The sequence below is a fragment of the Miniopterus schreibersii genome (genome assembly GCF_964146895.1).
Source record: "Miniopterus schreibersii genome assembly, chromosome: 11".
In the NCBI taxonomy this organism is placed as follows: Eukaryota; Metazoa; Chordata; class Mammalia; order Chiroptera; family Miniopteridae; genus Miniopterus; species Miniopterus schreibersii.
Window position 1 is genome coordinate 12,178,989 of NC_138111.1, and position 22,941 is coordinate 12,201,929.

The following is a 22,941-nucleotide window of genomic DNA, read 5'->3' on the forward strand; positions in this document are numbered from 1 at the left end:
TCCTCTATAAAGTGGAAAATCCAGCACCAATGTTCAAAAACAAGTTGGGCAACTGAAGTACTTTCAAATGGAAGAGGCTCTAGTTGGGGGGGGGGGGGGGGTGTCCACTGTCTTTACTTTAGAATGATTTAAAAATGCACCTCATGAATTAAGCCAGAACCAGACAAAGACTACACGATCTCACTTAAATGCAGAATCTAAAAGAACCGAACTCGTAAAAAGCAGACAGTAGAATGGTCCGGGGTGGGGAAAATGGGGAGATGTTAGTGTGTGCGAAGGTTACGCAGGATGGATGAGTTCTGGGGATCTATATTAGGCATGGTGACTACAGTTAATGATATTCTAGCATATACTTGAAATTTGCTAAGACAGTAGGTCTGGCCGGGGCTCAGAGTCCCGGGTCTCAGGCAAGCCCCTAGTTCTGCACAGGACATAGTAGGAGCCCAAGAAACGGCCTGTCCCTCTCACCCCGCCCCTCACTAGGGGAAGGCCTGGTGGGGCCTGTCCTGGAGGTGCTGAGGGCTGACACGCACCTGGAGGCCAGGTGTGTGGTCCGGGAGGCTGGGGAGGGGGCCGCACGTGTCTTACCAGTGAGCAGCTGGAGGTCCGGGAGGGGCTCGGAGAGGACGCCCCGGCACTGCTCCTCCACCGGCAGCGGGATCACCAGCAGCCCGTCGGCCAGCTGAGGGAAGTCCTTGATGAAGTTGTTTTCTCTGTGGAGAGGAGCAGAGAGACTGCCAGGTCGAGGCGTGGGGGCTGCTGGGGCCGCGGGGCAGGGAGGCAGGGAGCCTGGGAGCCTGGGTCCGAACGGAGACTGGCGGGTGGTGGGTGGCTCTGCTGTGCTACCGCTGGCTCCCTGAATCCCAGCTCTGGGAACATGGTGCTGACGACAGGCTCAGAATCCAGCAGGCTGGGGCTCAAATCCCGGCCCACACTTCCCAGCTGTGTCATCCTGAGAAAGCTACTGGTCCTCTTAGCACCTCAGTTTCCTTTTCTATAAAGTGAGACCTCAGGGTAGTTATAAACACTTAATGGGCCAAAGCTGCCAATTGCTTAGGACAGTCTGGTGCTGTACAGACTACATTCGGCTGCTAAACGTCCCCTTGCATAAGCAATGACAATGGTGGACCAGGCTGTGAGGGAACTGGGAAGAGCATGGAGTGCTTGAAGATAAAGGGGGTGAGGTTAAGCTGGAGGAAGGAAGGCTTGAACGAATGTAGAAGGACCCTAGGAGATCTTTTGGATCAAACCTCTCCTTTTAGAGATGGGGAAACCAAGGCCTGGAGAAAGGCAGTGACTTGCTCAGCAACAACCAATGGTTTATACTCAAACCCAGGTCTCTCGACCCCCAGGCTAGTAATCCTCCTGCCTTAACTTCTTCAGGCGCCTCTATCCCTTACCTGTAGGAAGGGATGCAGAAGGCAGACCTCTGGATGACCTCAGTTTACTGAACCCCAAACAGAGGTAGTCTCAAGGGGGGTCAGTGATAGTGCGTCACGGGAGGCAGGCTTTACTCTTGTAGACAACAGACCTGCCTAAAAACAGAGCACCTGCCAAGAGAGGTGGTGAGCTTCCTGTCTCTGGGAGTACACAAGCAGGGAACTTGGTAGCCACTTGGCATGGATGGCATCAAGGGCATTTCTGAATTAAAATCTGACTTGGGAGATCCTCGGAGTTAGAGATGCTGATTATAATCTGGAGAGGGGGAGAGTGAGGAGGGGAGGAGGTAAGGTAAGGGAAGGGCAGGGCCAGGGTGCTTATCACTTCATTCGCAACCTTAAATGAGAACCAGAGAGAGGAAAACAGAAATCTGTGAGCCAAAGCCATGCCTTTGAAGCCTGGGTCTCCCACCATCCAAAAGCAACTGCGCAAGCTGTGGGGTGGCCTGCGTCACCTGTCTGTCTGTCCTCCAGGTCCCTGCGCACCTGCCCCAGGCACCTGCGAAGCTCACCATCAACCCACTTATTCAGTGAACATCTTCTCCATGTCTGACCCCTGAGCCCAGAGGAGGAGACACTGGCCCCATCTCAGCATCACCAGCACCTTCATCATCACCATTATCACTGTCATTTCTGACAACGTCTTTATTGAATTGTCATTTGCTAGGATCCGGCTAAGCACTTTACACCCATTTTACCATTTACTCTTTACCTGCAAGATAGTATCTTCATTTTATGGGTGAGAGTAAGAGGTTCAGAGGTCAGAAGCAGCAGAGATGGGACTGGAGCCCAGGTCAGGCTGACTGCACACCTGGTGAGGCGAGGGCTGGGCCTGGCACTGTCTGCCGGGCATGCCTGTGCATGGCGGTGGGTTTCTAGGTACGCACGTGTATATTTAAGTATACTTTTTTGTGTGCCCTTGTGGGTGTGCCCTGTGACCACGGATCTGCCTAGGTGTGTATGTGTGTTGCTGGCCTTTGATTTTCCTGCCAGCCTGGGTTCTAGTTTCAAATCTTCCCCGTGGTGGTTTTTATAATGGTACAAGAGGGGAGACATCTCTCCACCCCTATGTCCCTCTCCTCCAATCCCCTGCCAGGCTTCACTCTGTGGGCAAATCCAGCCACAAAGGGCCAATGGGAGGCGGCGCAGTGGGCAACCTCAGCATGGCTAGGGGCCTGGCTCGGGACACCCCTTCTTAGAGGAAGGTTTTCCCTGCGCTCCCAGGAACCAGGGAGGGTCTCGAGGAAGCACTGCAGAAAGAGGGAGAGGACGGAAGGCGGGAGCTTGCAGGCCAGTGTGCAAGGCTGGGACGGAGGCAAGGACCAAGCAGAGGGACAAGACAGCAACGGCAAAGACCAAGGATGGTCCCCGAGGCCCCGGCCCCTTAGCGCCACCTGCGCGAGGCAGTCCTGTGAGGCCTCGGCCAGCAGAGGGCGCCCAGGGCCTTCGCATCAATCAGCTCTCTCTGGAGGCAAAACCTGATGGGACCTTGGCCTGGAGGGAGAGCTCCTCTGGGATGAGACGCAGGGCGGGGGAGCCAGGACAGCAGTTTCAGATCCACCCACCTGGGCAGAAAGGGGGCAGCGAGGCATGCAGGGTGCTGGCAGAAACTCAGGCAGAAGCCGGTCAGATTCTCAGACCTTGTGAGTGCGCGTGTGTGTGTGTGTGTGTGTGCATGTGTGTGTAAGTGGATACTGTGTTTCAAACAGCAACGGGGCCACTGTTCCTTTAGATAAACATTTCTCCAAATTATCAATAAAAACAGTTCCTTCTTGGATGACATCATATGGAAACAATTTATCCCATTTTTTAAATAGATCCTGGGCCCAGTGGATTGGTCAACTCTGGGAGTGACAGGCCTAAATCATCCCACATTTGCTGGGGTCTCCCATGTTCCAGGGATGGGTCTGCCCATAGGGAGATGGCGTGGGAAGTCAGGGGAGGCGCCTCCATTCATGAAGGCCGGGAGAGAAGCAGGCTCTGTAGGAGGCCTCCAAGGCCTTCAAACCCAGCCCCTGCCTCTCCCTCCTGCCCTTTTTACGGGCACTGCCCTCTGCCCGCTGTTGTCCAGCTGCACTGATTGCCCTTAAACTCCTCTTATGGGCCATCCTTGCTTCCTACAGATGAGCCTTCCGAGGTTTTGCCCTCTCTCTGGAAAGCTCTTGCCCCAACCCCTGCACCTGGCCAACTCCCACTTATCATTCGGGCCACACATTTCTCTCTGCCTCAGATCTTCCCGGGATTGGCTCTCCTGTCACATTCTCTCCAGGCACCTTGCTGTCTTCTTCCCTGAAGAGCATCACAGTTCCCAACCACAGAGGGGCTCGTGGGGACCTTATTTTATACCTACCTCCCCCATTGGACTCTGACTCCACGGGAGCAAGACTATACCTGCCCCATGTACTGCCCCCCCCCCATCAGAGCCTAGAGCCGTGAGAATTGCGTACGTAGTGGACACTCAATGAACATGTATTGAGGAGACAAGAGGGGAAGCCCAGAGATGCAAGTAATGTGTGTATGACCTATATCTTTGGATAAAGTACTTTCTAATGTTTTATCACAGTTGCCAGCATGCTTTAGGACCCACGGGACACTGGGATTGGTGTCTAAAGTTCCAGCTCTTCCACAGAAGCTTAAAAACCTACTTTCTTCCTCTAACTTGTTATGGGCATAGGCACCCTGGTCCTGTGGAGCTCAGATAGGGGTCAGGAGCCCCCCGAGCTAGTGAGGATCAGAGAGGAAAGGTGATCTCTCTAAGCTGGCTGGTCAGACCTCCTATTCTTCGTGTTCACGTGCGCATGGGTGTGTGTTCGCGTCTGTGTGGAGGTACAGCCAGCAAGAAACAAGAGGCCCCATTAAAAACCACCTCTTCCATGAAACCATCCCCCTTTTCCCCAGCTGGAATAAATCTTTCCTGTCACCCTTCTCTCATGCATCTTATTTGTGAACAAATACCCAGAAGTGGCCTTGGGATCTGGTGGTAGAAAGTTCATGGGCTCAGGAGTCATACAGACATGGATCCCAATTCTGGCTGTGTGACCTCTGGGAGGCCACTTACCTTTTATGAGTCTTAGTGCCTTCATCTGTAAAAGGGGCACAGTGAGTTCAACTTCAAAGATTTAGGAGGAAGATTCATATAATGTTTTCTTTCTTTTTTTAATCTTTATTGATTTCAGAGAGAGGAAGGGAGAGGGAGAGAGAGAGAGAAACATCAGTGATGAGAGAGAGTCATCAATCGGCTGCCTCCTGCACGCCCCCGACTGGGGATTGAGCCCGCAACTCGGACATGTGCTCTGACCAGGAATCGAACCGTGACCTCCTGGATCCTAGGTCGATGATCACTGAGCCACACCAGCCGGGCCATGTAAAGTTATCGCTAACGCTCGTTCATTTCCCTGTGTCCCACACTAGATTCTGAATCTCCTGAGAGCCTCGGGGAGCCCGGCCCAGTGCCTGCTCACAGCAGAGCCCCAAGCACCTGTTGGATTGTGCATGGAGGTGAGGGACAGGCCTCCACACTCTCCTGTCACCTGCGTATGACCTCGGCGCGGCACAGGCCTGCACAGCATTTCCATGGCAGATGTGCCTCGTCCGTTTCCCTCTGATCAGCTGCGCTAACAGCAATCACAAGCAAGGAAAGCTGGGCTCAAACATCGCCCTCCCCCAGATTTTCCCTGGCCCCCTTTTAAGAACATGTGTGAGTGTTTTGGATACATTAACACACAGCCACCAGCACACAGGAGCCCCTTAGTTCTGGGGAAATTAGCATTTAAATTGAGGTATTTCAGGGAAGTAAATCATCCTGGAGAAGCCAGCACTGTCTGCAGCCTTTCCTTAGTGGGAGGCAGGCTAGGAGCTTTGGCCTGTGAGCTGCTGCGTTTTCAGGGAGCGGTCTCCACCCTCCCTGGCTCCCTGTAGGCTGTCCAGAGCCACCTAAAAGGGTGGCATCAAACTCCCAACACCAATGCAGACATCTCCCTTGGTTTTCCGTGCCCCATCCCTCAACCCCCAACTAACCATGAGCCTTTCTGCCAGGAGAGGGAGGGAGGAGACGAGCTGAGATGTGATTTCCTCTATTATCAAGCAGGTGGGAGACCTGTTTTGACAGTGGCTTTGTCACTGCCTGGCTGGGTGCTTTGGGAAAGCTACTCCCTGCCTCTGGAACTGGGAGGGGTGGGCAGCTGGGATGCAATATCGATTTCTCTGAAGCCCAGACGGAAAGGCATTGGGCTAGCTTTTGTCCATTCGGTAGGCGCAGGAGTCTACGCTGTAACCACGGAGCCAAACCAGCTGGGGCAGGTCTGGTGTAGTATTTAAACCAAGCCCACCCTCAAGCTCCACCTTTGTGGGGGAACAGGCAGAAAGTCCGTTCTCATGTGATCTGCTCGTTAATTATGGGTCTTCATTTAAGTTCCCTGGCCAAGCACTCCAGACGGAGTCATTCTTTCATTCAACTTTTCCCCAATTCATTCTTTCTGCACATCTTTACTATTATGTGACAGGCATTGGGAGACATTCCCCGGCCTCGAGATGCCCCCAGCCTGGTAGGAGACAAGTACACAAATGCTTCCTACACATGTGTGCACATGTGTGCGAGGTCAATATGGTTTTGAAAAACGTGAAAATGAAGCATTTTTTATTCCCCATAAGTCGCATTTGTCCATGGGACCCTGCCTGCTAAATCAAAGGCATTCATCCCTTAGGTGGAAAAGCAGATACCATCTCAGAGAAAAGGAGGGTCACTGCTCAGCTAGGTAATAGTTTCAAAAGCCAGCCAGTGCTGGTGGCGAAGATTCTGTTTATGTCAAAGCCAAGCCTGGCCGACTCTGGTCACGCTCTTATTTATTTTTTAAATATGTTTTTTATTGATTTCAGAGAGAGGAAGGGAGAAGGAGAGGGAGAGAGAAACATCAATGATGAGAGCCACTGATCGGCTGCCTCCTGCACGCCCCCTGCTGGGGATCGAGCCCGCAACCCGGGCCTGTGCCCTGACCGGGAATCGAACAGTGACCTCCTGGCTCGTAGGTCGATGCTCAACCACTGAGCCAGGCTGGCTGGGCCACAGTCTTATTTTAATGTACAGATGTTGTGGGCTGTGACCCCAGGGGACTTTGCACAAGACAGGAAAAGGAGGGAGAAAACTCTTCTTTTGGCCATTAGTGCTGGGCGGGATCCCTGAGGAGGGAAGACCTGCGAGTCAGCAGCCCCCTTTCTCGTCTTTTGGAAGTCAGTACCCCCTCCCCACGCACCCCACACTTGAAGGTGGTGTCAACAAATTCCTAAGACACTAACAAGGGCTTGGGGTGATCCCAGGGCTGGTGAGCAGGAACATTGGGGTTTGCTCCCCCGGATCAGGTTATAGTCTGGAGAGATTTGGAGTCCCTCTAGCTAAGGAGCCAGTGGTAGCTCCAGGGGGTGGGGGGCGGCAGGTGAGCAGGGAGCCAGCAAAACTCAGCCCCGCGGCCCTGCATCCGCAGGACGGAGAGAGAGAAGCCGACGAGCCTCCCTGGCTTACCCCCGGCTCAGGGAGACAGGGTGCGGAGGGGGCTATTATTTTGCTCGCCAAGCTCCAGTTGCATTTCCCCAGGAGGGTTCTGTCACTGCCTCTCCCTTCACGTTTGTGAAGCACCCACCATGGCCTATGTCAGCGTTTTCACACTGGCCTGTTGTTCCTGCTCAGTCACTGTCCCCCTCACTGGGTCAAAGGCACAATAACCACGTCTGTGCATCCAGCCCCGGCCGGCACAGTGGCTGCCGCACACCCTGGGGCTCCCTAAACACTTACTCAGTGAATGAATGAATGAACGCCTCTTGGCGGAACGGAAAGGCAGGGGAGACGATCTGTTGGGCTGTGGCCCTGCAAGCTCCCCCCTGCGGAGCCCGGGCCATTCATCACTCACCTCCACGTCCCCTCCCATCTCTCCCTTTCTTCCCTAGACACCCAGCACACACGGCAACAAGCATCGTTTTCAAAGCGACGTCTATTGATTGTTGACAAAGGGCTAGACATCATTCTAAGGGCTCTGCTCGTATCTCATTTCACCCTCACAATGAGCCTGCAAGGTAAGTGCTCTTACCGTAATTTTTTTAAAGTGAGGGAGCAGAAGTATAAAGAGGTCAAGTGCCCAGAACAAGCAAGCTGGACGCGAAAAAGCTAAACTCCAAGTTCTTAAAAACGATGCAGAAATATGCTAGTGATGTTTCATTTTGCCCCTAAACGCAATGCTGAAAAGTGAAGGGTGACTCGTTGAGGATGCCAGTGCCAGCAGAATGCCCAGGCGGGCGGCCTCGCTCATCGCAGAAACTGCTCTTCATTGAATACGTGCTGGGTGTGGCCGCACAGGCCCCCTCTTCCCAACCTCCTTGCTATACGGAGACTGAGCGTTTATGCCCCCCAGGATTTATACGTGGAAACCTAATCCTCAACGTGGTAGTATCTGGAGGTGGGCCTCGGAGAGAGGCTTAGAGAAGACCCCCGGGAACCCCCTGTCCCTTCCGCCAGGGAGGACATGGCCAGAAGGTGCCATCTCCTGGTGAACCAGGAGCGCCTCTCACCGGACACTGAGTCTGCTGGTGCCTTGACCTTGGACGTCCCAGCCTCCAGAACTGTGAGAAATCAACGTGTGTTGTTGGAGCCTGTGGTGTCTTGTTACAGCAGCCCAACCAGATGAAGATACTTCTCAACAATCTCGTGAGTCGGGCATTATCTCCATGATGAAGGTGAGGGGACTGGGGCTCAGAGAGGTGAGACCACTTTCCTGGGGTCATGTAGGATGAAGTTGGGGCTGTCAGCTTCCCTCCGCCACCCACCTCTCCGACTGAGCTCACACCTGCCGCTCTCTCTCCTGCCCTCCCTCATTCATATGCCGCTATGAAAACACACACACACACACACACACACACACACACACACACACACACACACAGTGGGACACCTGGGTTACCCACTGCACACGCCTTCCCTCTCGAAATGCAAAACAGCTCCCACCAGTGGTACGGAGGCTCACTTAAGCATTCCAGGCATGGCCGTTGCTAACTCCTGCCCGGGTAATTGTGGTCCCTGAAACTGAAAGAAATTGCAGGCTGGAGAAGCATTATCCCGTCCTCAGCCCCTTCACCCTCCCTCTCCTCGCCTGTGCGTGTCAGCCCTGGGGCGCCTCCTCCTGTCCTAACACCGGGAACAAGCCCAGCTGCTGTCCCTGGGGCCTCGGCAGCAGCTTGCCCAACTTTTCTTTTTTTTTTTTTTTTTTTGTCTTTACCCGAGGGTATGTTTATTGATTTTAGAGAGAAGAAGGGAGAGGGAGAGAGAGGTAGAAACGTCGATGAGAGAGAAACTTTGATTGGCTGCCTTCTGCACGCCCCCTACTGGGGACGGAGCAGGAAACCCCGGGCATGTGCCCTGACCGGAAACCTAACTGGTGACCTCTTGGTTCATGGGTCAATGCTCAACCACTGGGCCACACTGGCCGGGCTGCTTTCTTACGTTTTTGGAAGGAGTCTTTGCAGCCAGACACACCGGGACTTGCACCCTGGTGCCACCCCCCCTCCCCAGGGAGCCCTGGTTGAACCTTGAACATTGAGCCTTTCCTGGGTCTCTGTCTCCTCCTTAGAGAAAATGGAAACGTGACTCCTCCTTGCCTCGCAGACTTGCTGTAAGGATTAAAAGTGTCTATCATATGAGTTGCTTAGCAGAGGACTGAGAATAGCGGGCCCTCTGTAAAAGGTGGGTGGCTATTGCTGCTGTAGACGGCACAGTTCTAGTAGCTTCATTTAACATTCTCACAGTGTCTGTCTTGATTAGGATTTAAAAAAATCAAATTATAGAGCTGGAATGGGCCTCAGATTCTTTCCTTCTAATACTTTCCAGAAAGCATATGCAGCTTATCCGGGTCTCATGATAGAGCTATAATGAGACCCAGGACAAGTGGCTACTAATGTGGAGGTCTTCTCTCTGTCTTGCGGAATCCTTTTTCTTGCCAGTGGATTTGGTTCTTTCCTAGCCTCATGCCCCCCGCCCCAGGAGAGTGGTCACTGCTGAAGGCAGCGCCCAGGCCCTGGCAGAGCCCTCCTCCTGCCAGAGCAGCGCAGAAGCCCCATCGCGGCCCAGCCCAGCCCCTGCCAGGCGGCGGCAGGGACGCACTGCGCCTTCTCTCTCCTTTCCAGCTCCCAACGAAGCTTTAGAGACATAGGAGATGCTCAGAAACGTTCGTGAACTTAAACCTGAAGGAGGTCAGACTCCGAATGAAAGGAAACAGTTGTTTCAGAGCTCCGAACTTAAAGCAACAGGCAGGAAAATTCAAAGCCGCGCTTTCACTGACCACACGGCCCCCGCGCCTTTATAATAACCTGGTTCATCCCTCGTGGTAGTCAGAGAGGGAGAAGATTTTCTTCCTCATGTCAACATTTAAATCCAAGCCACGAGGCGCATTTCAGATTGAGAACACGTGGCCCAGGGACAGCTGGCTCTGGAGTAGATTTGTGGCTGGGATCACATCTCTGAATGTGTCCCCTCTCCTCCCTTGCGTCTTTCCCAGTCTCCCCAGGGCACCTTGAAAGTCTTTCCATAGAGCCACCTCTAATGAGCTTTGCAAAATGAGAAACCTGCCGCAGTCAAAGAAATCTAATCACAATTGCTTTCTTGTTTGCTCTCTCCCCCCTTTCTCTCTCTCTCTCTCTTTTTTTTATTAGGCATCAGCAACGGAGAGAGGAAACCCCCAAAGGCAGGAGAAAGGCAGCAATATTTGCACGCGCCTCCTGCAACACCGTGCTAACGAGGAGCCCTGACCATCTCTCACATCCCTTCCTTTTTAATTCCCACAGGCCTGCCGACATCAGTTGCAGCAAAATCCAGAACCCAGCCAGTGTGTCCATGAGCCAGTTTACATGGTAACCAGGGCGAAGTGTGCGTATTGTTAGAGGACAGTGGAAATGGTTTCTAATTGCTCCTCAAAACCAAAATCAAGGCTTAAAAAGTACCTGGGAAAAATAGAAATCCAATTAACAAACACAATTTTCAGTCTTTTCAAAAGCTGACACCAAAATGTAAGTTAGCCCAGGTTCTAAAACCCTAGCTTCCATCCGGCCTTGTGAGTTACCGGTCACGGCGTCACAGGGAGTCGCACGGTCCCGCTGAGTCTCGGGTTTGTCTGCAATAACTCTACCCACAAGCACTGAGAATGGATCTTACTGGGTATGTCATCCTGAGCAGGTTATTTAATTTCAGGAGCCCCAGTTACTTCATTTGTACAGTGAGGATCTTAATAGTACCTACTTTTATTGATTTAATAGTTAGGATCCAAAGGGGCAATGCATTTTAATAGTCTGGCATACACTTAAGTATGTAGTGGTTACTATTATTATGGCTATTATTTATTTCCTAGTCAGAAGGACCAGGCTTAAGTCTGGCCTCTGCCTTTGGCAAGTTCAGGTAAGTTGCATACCTTACTAAGCTTCAGTTTTCTCATTTGTAACAGAGACGAAATAACAACACCGGTGATTGTAAGTGCTGTGAAATGAAATGAGACAGTGGTGCAGAATGACCGATGCCTGGCACATCTTACTGTGCTCTGTAAATGTTATTATTATTATTAGTTACTGATGTGATGTAGGTTTGAAAAATATAATATGCAGTAGAAAATCCCAAAGAATTAACAACAACAACCAAAACTTCCTGGAACTAGTAAGTGATATGGCAAGGCTTCGGGATACAAGGTTAGTGTATGAAAGTCAATTTCTTTTCTACGTGCCAGCAATGAACAAGGGGGGTTTGAAAGTAAAGACACAACACCATTTACACTGGCACCAAATTATTTGATATACTTAAGTATAAATCTAGTAAAATAGGTATAAGACCAATATAAGAAAAACTATAAAACTTTGATAAAACAAATCAAAAGCGAACTAAGTGGAAAGATATTCCATGTTCATGCTTGACACTGTTAAAGTGTCAGCTCCTCCCAATTTGATCTATAGGCTCATAAAATCCCAGTAACGTATTTTGTAGAGTTTGACAAACTCATTCTAAAGTTTACTATGGAAAAGCAAAAGACCCGGAACGAACCGGCACAAAACTGGAGAAGGAAAACGGTCAGAGAACCGACATGACCTGACCCGAAGACGTATTATAACTTTACAGCAATCAAGACAGCGTGTATTAGTAACCTAACAAACGCACAGCTTGACGGAACGGAACAGAGAGCCCAGAAACAGTCCCCCACGAAACTAGTCACCTAATTTTTGACAAAAGAGCAAAGGCAACTCAATGGAAAGAGGAGAGTCTTTTCAACAAGTGGTCCTAGGACAGACAGACAGCCACATGTCGGGGGAGGGAAGAATCGAAACCCTGACAACACTTAAGGCTGGCGAGGATGTGGAGCATCAGGAATGGGAGTGTGACCTGGTGGAGCTGCTTTGGAAGGAAGGGGGGCAGTTTCTTACACAGTGAAATTCAGTAATCGTGCTTTTTGGTATTTACCCACAAAAATGGAAAACTTAGGTCGACACAAATCCCTGTGCATGAACGTCTGTGGAGACCTCATTCACAATCGCCCAAACCTGGAGGCAGCCAAGTTATGCTTCAGGGGGTGACTGGGCAAACAAACGGGGAGGCCCATCCAATGGGATACTTCTCAGCAATAATGGGAAATGAGCTATCAAGTCACGGAAAGACTTAGGTGAAACGTAACAGCGTGTTGCTAAGTGAAAGGAGCTGAAAAGGCTACATGCTCTGTGACTCCAACTACATGACATTCTGGAAAATGCAAAGCTGTGGAGACAGAAACATCGGTGGTTGCTGGGGGTTCAGGGAGGGATGAACAGGTGGCGTGGGGATTTTCAGGGCAGTGAAACTATTCCCTATGATGCTGTAATGGTGGATACATGGCATGAGACATTTGTCAAAACCCATAGAAGGTACAACATTAAGTATAAACTATGGGCTAATGAATAATATTGTATCAACTACTTCCTTCTCTCATTTACTAAAATCTGTCTGTGAGATGCTTAGAATGAAAAAAACGAAACAATACATGGTCATCACTGACTCCAATCCTGCTATTTGGCACTTAAGGGAGATTGAGTGGCTTAATCAGAGAGGCTAAGCCACTTGCCCAAGGTCACACAGCTAGTAAGTGACAACTCTGGGATTTAAACCCATGTTTCCAATGTGCTATCCACTATGCCACTATAATGTTTCACCTGCTAGGCCTGGCTCTCCAACTTCTGCACCCCAAACAGAGTGCTCCCCCCTGACAGAACCTCCTGAACTGGGTACAGGGGTTTCCTGTCCATAGGCCAGACTCCCTCCTTCCATCGTGTGGGGACTTCCTTCTCCAGGGCAGCTCCTCATGAGGAGGCAGATGGGACGACTCCAGGGCAGCTCCTCGTGAGGAGGCAGGTGGTGGGAAGTCCTGAGTCTGTGCCCTTGTGTAAGAGGATGTGGTGACCCACCTAATATCTTCCCACCCCCCAGGAAACCAGGAAACAGGCACTCACCCAGAGCGCCTTCCCACTCTGTCAGCAATCCAGACCATATGGTTAATTAGCTAAAATTTGTGACTGCATCTGTGATGCTATTTTTCGTTTTGGCATGTGTGAACTTAATTACTAAAGCCATGGGAAACTCCTGGCCCATGGGGACTGTGGTGGGCATGGGGGTCGCAGGGCACACCGAGGGTCAGGGAGTGGGATGGTTGAGGGTCTGAGGAACTGAGGATAGAGAGGGCCAGGGCCACTTTTGGCCAGCTGAGGATGGGGTGTCTATGGTGATTGCATGGACTCCGGGACATAATGTCACAAGGCCCCCATCTGTGAATGTTGGCAAGCACCCACACATAGAGGCCAACCTCCCTGCATGGTAGAATGCAGGGTTCAGTCTCAGCTTACCCACTGCCCTTTAAATTATATCCTTAGTTATTACTCTGCAGAATACCTGTCTCCCCAACACATAATCACTGTCTCCCCAGAACACGAGACAGGGCCTGCAACACGGGGGGTGTTCAGTAAAGAAGGTTGACTGGCCCAAACAAACCCTTTGGAGCTTTTGTTTCCTCACCTGTAGAATGGATCATAAGTGTTATATTCGACCATTCTGGTAGCATTAAATGAAATAAAATACAGGTAGCACCTGTCATAGTCCCTGACATATGATAGGTGTTCAACAAGAATTTGTTGAATGGATGGATGGATGGATGGATGGATGGATGGATGAATAGGAGAATCTGAGAGCCACTGAAGGCCAGTACTGGAAGAAGCCTGAGAGATCAAATCCATCCAGCCCCCCCACCCGCCCCACCACTGTGCTTCGGTTTCCTCATCTGTACAATGGAGACAATCAAATCTCCTCCCTTTGGGGGTTGCTTGAGGATTAAAAGAAATAGCTTATGTAGACTTTTTAGAAGTGTGCCTGGAAAGTAGTAAGCACTCGATACATGCTATTGATGCTGTTGTGAATGATCATGAAATGGGGAAACGCACTGCTAGCGAGGGAGGGGCCTTGACCCAACACCATAAGCTTGTGGTACACCCTGGACTGCACCTCAGAACCCCTCCTCTCAGGCCACACTGCATTTCCCAAGCAGCACAGGCTGGCACCATGCTCATAGTGCCAGGGCTCATTGGATGGACGCCTGCCAGCTCTCCAGGGTCACTGGTACAAGGAGGGAGACAGAGCCCCACTTTGGGGAACACCGGACTCAGAAGTAAGTAAGTCAGGACCAGGGATACTTTACCAGGGATACTTTAGTCAACAGTGTCAATGTGGGTCTCACTCATCTCTCCATCCCTAGTGCCTAGAGCAGTGTCTGACCTCGGGGACGGACACTCAGGCAAACATATATGTTGACTTCAGGAGCCACCCTACTCTTAACATCGGTCATAGACCCTACTGTGCGGTTTGGGCTCAGTGCACGCTGGATACGTGTGTCACTGAAACAGCAGAACGCGTGTGAGAAAAACAGTGATTCCCCAGACCTTTCGTCCTGTACAGGGTCAGCGGCGCATTTCGTGGGAGTGACTCCACCCAGGCGCAGGATGAAGAGCTGTGTACGCGTCATCCCCGGGAATCTCACCGGAGCCCCATGAGGAAGGGACTAAGCTGTGTGCGCTGCAGAAAGCAGGGCACTGAGGCTTCGGGAGGCTCCGGGGTTTGCCTGAGCCCACAGACGCAGAAGAAGCAATGCTGACGTGAGAACTGGTGTTCCGCGGCCTCCGGTGTCCTTTTTACCCAGCGTGTTCCCTGCTGGGTAGTGGGCCGGCTCATGAGGTATCAGGAGACCTCCCATCCCCTCTGCCTGCTACGCTGTTGCCCTGCACTCGCACAGTGCTCACCCCTTCCCGTCCTTCAGGCCTCTGCTTTACGGTCACCTCCTCCAAGAAGCCTGCCATGACCACCTCGTATAAAGCAAAACTTTTCAATTCCTCACCCTGCTTATTTCTCTTCATACCCTTTCCCACCACCAAAAGTATATGTCAATTTTCTCCTGGCTGCCTCCACATTCCCATGCCTTTCCAGAAGGTGGGCTTTACAAGGGCAAGGGCCTCGTCTGTCTTGTTAACCACTGTTGCCAACATTCGGAATGGTACCTAACACGTAAGAGCACTTCACGTGTATTCACGAGAGGACTGGGTGGCCGTAGGTCTGCTATTTCCACGTGTCTCACGCCTGGCATTCCCTTTCCCTTCTCTCTCTCCCTCCGGTTTCCTCATCAGTCAGACAAGAGACAGACACCAGACCTGACGCCTCCCTGCTCGTAGGAGAAGGGCCATCGGGACGCGTTTACGAGCTCCCCAGAGGAGAAGATATTATTAAGATTATTAAACACCTGGGCACACACTCCGTGAACACAGATCTTTCGTCCCGTCCACGTGGACAACGTCCAGGTCACTGCCAACCTGGGACACACATCCTAACCTCAGAGCCCCAGTTTTTGCCACGCAGGGGACAAGGGCCTCCAGGGAGACACGTTGGTGTCAGGCAGAGTGAAGACTTTTTTTGAACAGGGAAGCAGGGGGCAGCTGTTTTTGGCAGCAACATTTAGTGACGACATAATAGTGGGTCAGACACTATTTCCCCTCAGTTGTCTCTTACATAAAATCAAAGGAATCACTACACGGATCTTAAACGGCACCTGCTAGGAACGAGCTACTGATCCTGAAAGCGCCCTGTGAAGCATAAAACTTTATACAGGTATCAGGCCCGCTGTAACCTCAGGAGGTCAAAGCCCGGCCGCGCAGTTCAGACCCGAATGAGAGCTGGGAGCCTGGAGTCTCTGGAGCAGGGAAGAGCCACACTAAGACGTCATTCTTGGGGAGTGAGTCCGGGCGTGTGTCCAGACAGGCCGGGCCTCCCAGGTTTCTTTTTTCCCTTCTAGATTGTGCCTGAGAAGGGGAAGGGAGGGAGGCAGAGTCTGTAGGGTGGAGCATCCCCCTTCCATGCACACAGGAGGGAATGGGGGTGGCGGGGCCCGGGTCTGGGTGACAGGCATGGCTTGTGCCACCCTGATTAGCTGGGAAAATGCAAATCTGCACTTCCTTCCCTGAGGCGGCTAACAAGATAATGAATATTTTCATCCGCTGCAGAGAATACAAACATCTGTAGGAACACCAAACCTACTCTCAGGGGTGGGGGGGAGGCGGGAGGAAGCGGAGGTGGGGAAACGCAGCTTCTCAGCAATTTTAGGCAAGCGGAGACGTGCTGAGATGCCGGAGGGGGAGCTGGGAGCCAGGAGCTCTGGCTGGTGCCTACTGTACCTGGCACAGTGGGAAACAGATAACGGGCTAGCACAACCCATGCCTGCTGCTCATCGGGGTTGACACGAGGTCCTGGGTGGAGTTAGCTCACCCCCCATCGGCCCAGCTGTCTGCTCTTGCATCCAGACCCCCACTTATCTATTCAACAGACACTTATTGAATCTTACTGTGTGTCAGGCACTGGACTTTAGGGGATAGAGGTAAATAAAATGCCCTTGCCCTCAAGAAGCTCATGCATTCATGTATTCACTTTTAAAATGCCTATTCATGAAGTACATACTGCGTGCTGGGCACTCACAATCTACTTCGAGAGACAGACACGGGAATGGCCCCCTGTTGAAGGTAGGTTCTGATAGAGAAGAGGGGAGAAGACTCACCCTTCTGGAGAAGAGGTGTTCAAGGAAGACTCCTGGAGGAGGCGACAGACCCCTGATGTAAATCCAGGATGAATTAGAGTACTTTAGGCTAAGAACGTGGAAGAGCATTTCAACGGAGGGAACAGCATGTGCAAAGTCAGGAGGCAAGAGGAACCCCAGGAAACTCAGGGAACCACAAGCAGCCCAGTAGAAATGGATGATACCAGGCAAGGCGTGGGCCAAGGGCAGGGATTGAGGAAGCCCGAGAGGTGGGCTTGAGCCCAGTTAAGTGGGGCCTTGTCCATCAAGCTAAGGGGGCTGGACTTTATCCTGAGCACAGTGGGGAACTACGGGAGAGATAGGAGCAGAGGAGTGACATATCAGATCTGCATTTTAGAGAGATCACTCTGGCTGCAGCACGGAGAATGGATTCAGAGGTAAGACTGGGAGGTGAACAAGGGGGCTGCTGAGGATTCCAGTGCGAGGTAGCCTGGCTCCTGTGCAGTACTCAGCAGGTCTGTTTCTCTAGGGCCTGGCAGGTACTTGCGGGTGCAACCATGTGTCTTGGCAATTTTGCCAGCTCTGTGACTTTGCAGAGCATCAGGAACTACTAATAATGCCTCCTTCATGAAGTTTCAGTGAAGAGCAAATGAGATAATGTGTCGCAAAATGACCTACAAGGTCTAAGGCGCTACAGAAATATTAGTTATCAGTTATTTAATCACGGCAGCACTCATGGGTCTAATCATGACTTCACTCTGCTGTCTTCCCTTCCCCTTGCTTAAGTCCAGAAACAGAAAACAGTACAAAATGACAGCCGCGAGGCTCTGGGCTGTCACTTACTCTCTGAACTTGGAAAGTCCCCTGAGTCTCTGCTTTCATTTCTGCATCTCTGACATGGGGATACTAGTACTCTTCTCTCTGCCTATTTCTCAGGGCTCCCAGGGGGACTAATCCAGATCTTTGGCAACCTGAATGGCAAGTGGAACCCAAATCCACAGCCTCTGTATTTCAGGTTTAACGCCTGACACTCTGCCATCCAAGAGCCAAATCTAGCCACTGCCTGTTTTTGTCCTGACCACAGGCTAAAACTGGTTTTCATGTTCTTAGATAGCTAGAGGGGAAAAAAACAAAACCCAAAATGAAAATAATATTTTGTGTGACATGTAAAAATTACATGAAATTCAAAACTTGAGAGTCGATAAGTAAAGTTTTATCGGAGCTCGCCCACGACTGACCCTGCTTTAGATGCACCGACTTATCAGGTCACTGCAGCCCTGTCCAGCCACAGAGGATGAAAGGGAGACTCGGGGAAACTGGATCACTTGCCCGAGGAGACACAGAATGAAACTGCCTCTGCTCCGTGACTGCTTTATTTGAAGGCTCACTCTCTTTTTACCTCATTCTGATCCTCCGTAAGGGGCCAATTTTCCTCCTTCTCTGAAGACACCTAACGATCGTGGGCCCAGCGACTGTCTCCTCCACCAGACTGTGCGCTATGTGAGACCAAAGACCAAGGCCGCCTAGTTCATGGGTCCGCAGCGGCCACCGTGGAGTTGGACACGCAGCAGGTAAATTATTGCCACTCAGGACACCACGGCTGGGGGCAGCCCTGTTCTACCACATTTCCCCCCAGCCAGCGTTCATGGGTATCAGTCATAAATTTATAAAATGCAATCCCTTTCTGCTTTGGAAATGAGTGTGCATTTGCCCCAGGTACAGCAATTTGGAGGTGTCCCAGACCCTCTGCTCACAGCTCCCCCGCAGGAGCCCAGCGGTCAGTTCCTGCTCCATTTCATTGCACGCAGCTCCTGCGATTGATACCCACCCGCTTCTACCTCCGGCTGCATGGCCACCTTCAAATTCCCTGAATTTCTGCTTCTCCAGGCAATCGTCGTTACTCAGAGTTCCTGAAAACAGGCAAAAGGATCCCCACCGAGAGTGGATCTTGAAAAAGAAACACTGCCTGTATTTGCTTGGGGGTCTGGAGTCAGGGAGGTGGGCCTGGATTCTCATCTCATCCCAACTCTAGCTATGAAGTGCTGTGTGACCTAGGGCAAGATCCTTCACCTCTCTGAGTTTCAGTCTCCTCATACGTGAAGTGGGGTTGCTAAAGCCCAAATGTCAGGGTTACAGAGAGGGCTGGACAGGATGTCAGAGGCAGAGAGAGTGCCATGCAGGGTCTGGCTCACAGGGGACACTCAGTGAGCTCCACTACCATTCCCTTGTCTACCAGATGCAAAGCACTGTACCAGGCCCTTGAGAGCAGGGGTTGGGATGGGGGTGAGGGAGAGAAATACACCAGATAACTCCAGCACCAGGCAAGGTAAGAGGCTGCAGGGGGATCCCAGAGGAAGAGAAACCAGGATGGAAATTTACTGAGGATCCCTTGGGGGCCACTTAGCGAACCTCTTACTCTTTGCAGCATTCATATGGAAAATAATACAATCATTAATATATAATAGTACAAACCATGTTTCGTGTACTCACAACTGTAAACCTACTTTCACACGACCCTATATAAGGAGTATTCTCTTCATTACATGGATAGGAAAGCTGATGGGGGAAATCACGTGGCTGGTCCAAGGTCAGGGAGCTAGTGTGGCCAACGCTGCGATACGCCACCCAGACCCCACCTCGGTTAAGGACCTGCCATCCCAGACCCTGGGCATGCTGTTGGTAAGCAGCGTTCAGCTGCCAGCCCCTTCAGGGATTGCCCCGACGTAGCCAGCCAGCTGCCTCGCCCGAGATCCCACCCCTGCCCCGGCGGCCGCACCCAGGACTCTCCTTGTGGGCATGTGAAGGCCTAGGCATCTGAGCCCAGCTCCAGCCAATTCTGAACGGCTGTCTCAGCCCCGGGCTCCCCAAGGGGTCAGCTGAGGCTGACATGAATCCGCAGGGAAGCACGGCTCCTTCCTGTAGTTTCCACAGGCGTCCATCCCACAGCCCCCCCGTAAGCATTCTGCTTCTTGGACTCAAGATCCTGCAGCCTTGGCGATGGCAGCCAGCAAGCGATGGAGCTAACACTCAAATCATTCCTGCCTATTCTCAGTTATAAGGGCCGCTTTCTGTGGATAACTTAACAACTCGTCATTCATTCATTCGTTCGTTCATGCATTCATTTCTTCAACTACTCACTGACTCTTCCAAGAACTGTGATCCCCTCCGCACCCCTGCCTTCAGGAAGCTTGGAGTGCAAGAAACTTGCACTTATTGTTTCTGATATCGTTATCTCCCCACCTCGATGTGAGGTCAAGCATCTGAGCATTTTAGCCGCCTCCTGCTATTTTAATTGAAAGTCGAGGGAAGTGTATATTTAAAAAATAATAATGGCCTAATGTGAGTCTCAGTCTTACCCTCAGTTCTTCCTACAGGCCCCTCGGTGCCTGCCTTTGAGTCTGCACGTGCCTGTAGGCTCAGCCCCGCCGCCCCGGCCTTGCCTGCCTTTCCCCCTCATCGAGTCCTGTGACAATCCGCCTCTACAGCATGCTTGCTCATGACAAAGCTGAGGACCAAGGGGGCCCCTTCTGAGCGGAGGCCACGTCCTACCTGAGCGCGCCGTCCGATGCGGCAGAGCAGCCTACGGAAGGTTTCCTCGCGGAGAGGGGCCTTCTCCTGTCCCCTGCACTCGCCTGCCGGGCCCCCCGCAGCGGAATCTCTAAACAGCTCCTGCGCCCCGAGTCCCGGACCAACCACGGTCCTGAGGCAACACAAAGCCTGCTCCCTGCCCCGGCTTTGGGAGGGGAAGCAGGGCCCCAGACCACACCAGCGGCACACCCTCTGGCTGGATCAGTGCCCTGCCAAGCCAGAGCCTCGGGGACTTCAGTGTAAACTGGCCTGACCTTTCTGGAGGCTACGTGGGAGTGGGTATTGATCGTTACATGTGCAAACCTCTTGCCCAAGAGGTTTTAATCCTGGATTTATCCTAAGGGGACAATCAATGAAGGGCTCACAGCTGTATTTACAAAGATGCTCATCACAACCAGCTATGACAGCAAAAAGCTGGAGGAGATCTAACTGTCTGTCAATAAGGGATTGATCAGACGAGTGATAAGTCTGGGTAATGGAATACTGTGCAGACATTAAAAACATATAGCCGATCTTTATAAATGAGACGAGAAAGCTCTCCAGGGACCACAAGCACGGGGGGCTGTTTGGAAGGAGGGTCACTAACGTGTGAAGGTGGCCACACATGGGTGAGACTTCTGGCGACTTTTAACTTCTAATTTTTAAAAATATTGCTTGGATTTTCTGCAGAAATATATGTTAATTTTATGAGGGGGGGTGATGGCAGATGTGTGGTCTTGGGCAAATAACTTTCCCTTTTATTTCTTAGTGAAAAGGAGACTAATATTACCTATTAATAAGGCTACGAAATATAAAATAAAAAGGTATCTAAGTGACTTAAATAGAGTCTAAGACCTGGCAAGTCTCAGCCCATGGTCACTGGTAATAGTTACTCTGAAAAAGCAGAGGGAGGGCAGGCATCCTGGCCTGGGGCTGTGATAATAGATTTCAACCCACTGAGCCAAACTCCATCCCTCCCACTCCCATAGGCCCAGGCTCATGTACACACACACCACATATACATACTCATATCCACATAAACACACACCCCAGCACACATTCACACCCGCACATGAATGCACACAGATACACGTTCACACCCGTATGCACTTAGGCTTGTATTGACATACACATACGGAGGCTCGTATACATAGGGCACATGCAGACTTACACACAGACACACACAAACACACTCACATACAGACACGCACACAGTAGCAGGCACGGCCGGGAGCCAGAGAGGACCAAGCTGGCACGCAGAGCCCACTGAGCTGGCACGTGCCCCTCCCCCTGCCCTCCAGCCCACTCACGCCCCTGCCCAGTTGCCCTGCCTCGGGCTGCTCTGTGCAGGCTCCCAGAGCTTGTCTCCTGCGAGGGGAGGGAGGGGAGGCTTGCGAGAGGGGAGGGTGGTTGCCCGGGTTTAATTACACATGACGTCCGGAGACAGGCTTGGAGGGCAGATGCACTGTGAGAGACATTCTGCTGAACTTGGACCCCTGTTCTCTCGGCGTGCGGGGGCCTGACACAATATTTCAAAGCCGCGGAGAGCATCAGGCACAGAGGGGCTGACAGCTGCTAATAGCACAGTAACAAGGAAACACTAGGAAGAGTGCGTCTGCGAGCTGAGCAGCTCCAGAGACGAGAGGCAAACCCGGCTTCTTCTAAGGCATGTTGGCAATGCCCGGGCCTTTGTTCGGGTGTCTTCCGTCCCCTCCCACAACACAGCCCCGGGACAGACACTCCTGGTGAATTGTGCTCAGGCGCCCTCTGTGGTCAGGGGTCCCTGCAGCTGGTACTGTGGAATACGGCCTTGAGAGCCATGAAGTCCTGCAGTAAATATCTCTGGAAGGAGAGAGAAGGGCAGGAAGGGGGGTGGGGAGAGAAGGGAGAATGGGCCCCGCTTCCTGGCTGCACACCTACAGCAAGAGAGGGCTCACTACCGCCCTAAACAACCCTTGTCCATGTGGATGGTTCTTGTGCTCTTTTTAATACAGAAGCTACTAAATGCCTACATTGTGTCAAACCCTATGTATTAAAAATGAAAGCCAAGCACAACTCAGCAGAAAAATTATGACCCTGTCTTCAAGCACTTAGCAGCCCGGCAGGGGAGTCACGCAGGTAAAAAGACAATCATAATAAATTGTAAACTCCCCAAATGCAATGATCTGCCTCCTCTTTCTAGCAAGATTCCTCTTTGAAAAGGGGGTTTATCCAGCTGACTCTGATTTCTCACAGGCATCGTCCCCTAATCCATTCCAACCAGCCTTCGTCACACACATTCCACATCGTCCTTGGTTACTGACGACTCCCAATTTGTCAGCTCACTGGTGTCCACGTCAGGTGACCTCTGAGCGGCAGGTGACACAGAAGACCAAGCTCCCTTTATGAAGTCCGCTCTGGGGACTGAGCCCCCCACCCCCCGCTGTTCCCTCTTCCTCCTGCCTCCCCGGCCACTCCTGTGTCAGCTTGTCTGGGCTCTTCTCTTGGCCCACCCCTAAATAATCTGCCCTGGCTCTTTTCACGATCTGTCCTCTCTCCGATCTCAACTAAAACTATTATTTTTAAATGGTCTACGTGCTGGTGGTTACCAAATGGGCTAGTTCAGAACTCTACCCATACAGGTGGGTGGTTGGAAATACCTGACTAGCTCGAAGGAAGGCCCGGGCTGGGGTACAGACTGGGAATAGAGAATACGGGGAGAGGGAAGGCAGAAGGAAGACAAAAGCGAGGGGGTCACGCTCATGATGGCTGGGGGGTGTCTGTGGAGGCGGGAAGAAAACCAGAAGTCTGGACAGAAGCCAGAGAAGTTCTCAAGAGAGAGTGAACCACGG

The 22,941-nt window shown here is 51.7% G+C and overlaps 1 protein-coding gene across 4 annotated transcripts in view; it reads right to left on the bottom strand.

Annotated features, from left to right (window-relative positions):
• Nucleotides 1–22,941, bottom strand: part of ASTN2 (astrotactin 2) — a 694,556-nt gene that overhangs the window by 202,185 nt on the left and 469,430 nt on the right. For all 4 annotated transcript variants that reach the window (XM_081150627.1, XM_081150626.1, XM_081150624.1 and 1 more), the window contains one exon: nucleotides 589–713. In XM_081150627.1, coding sequence (XP_081006753.1) covers nucleotides 589–713 — 125 coding nt within the window. The remainder of the gene's footprint in view (nucleotides 1–588; nucleotides 714–22,941) is intronic.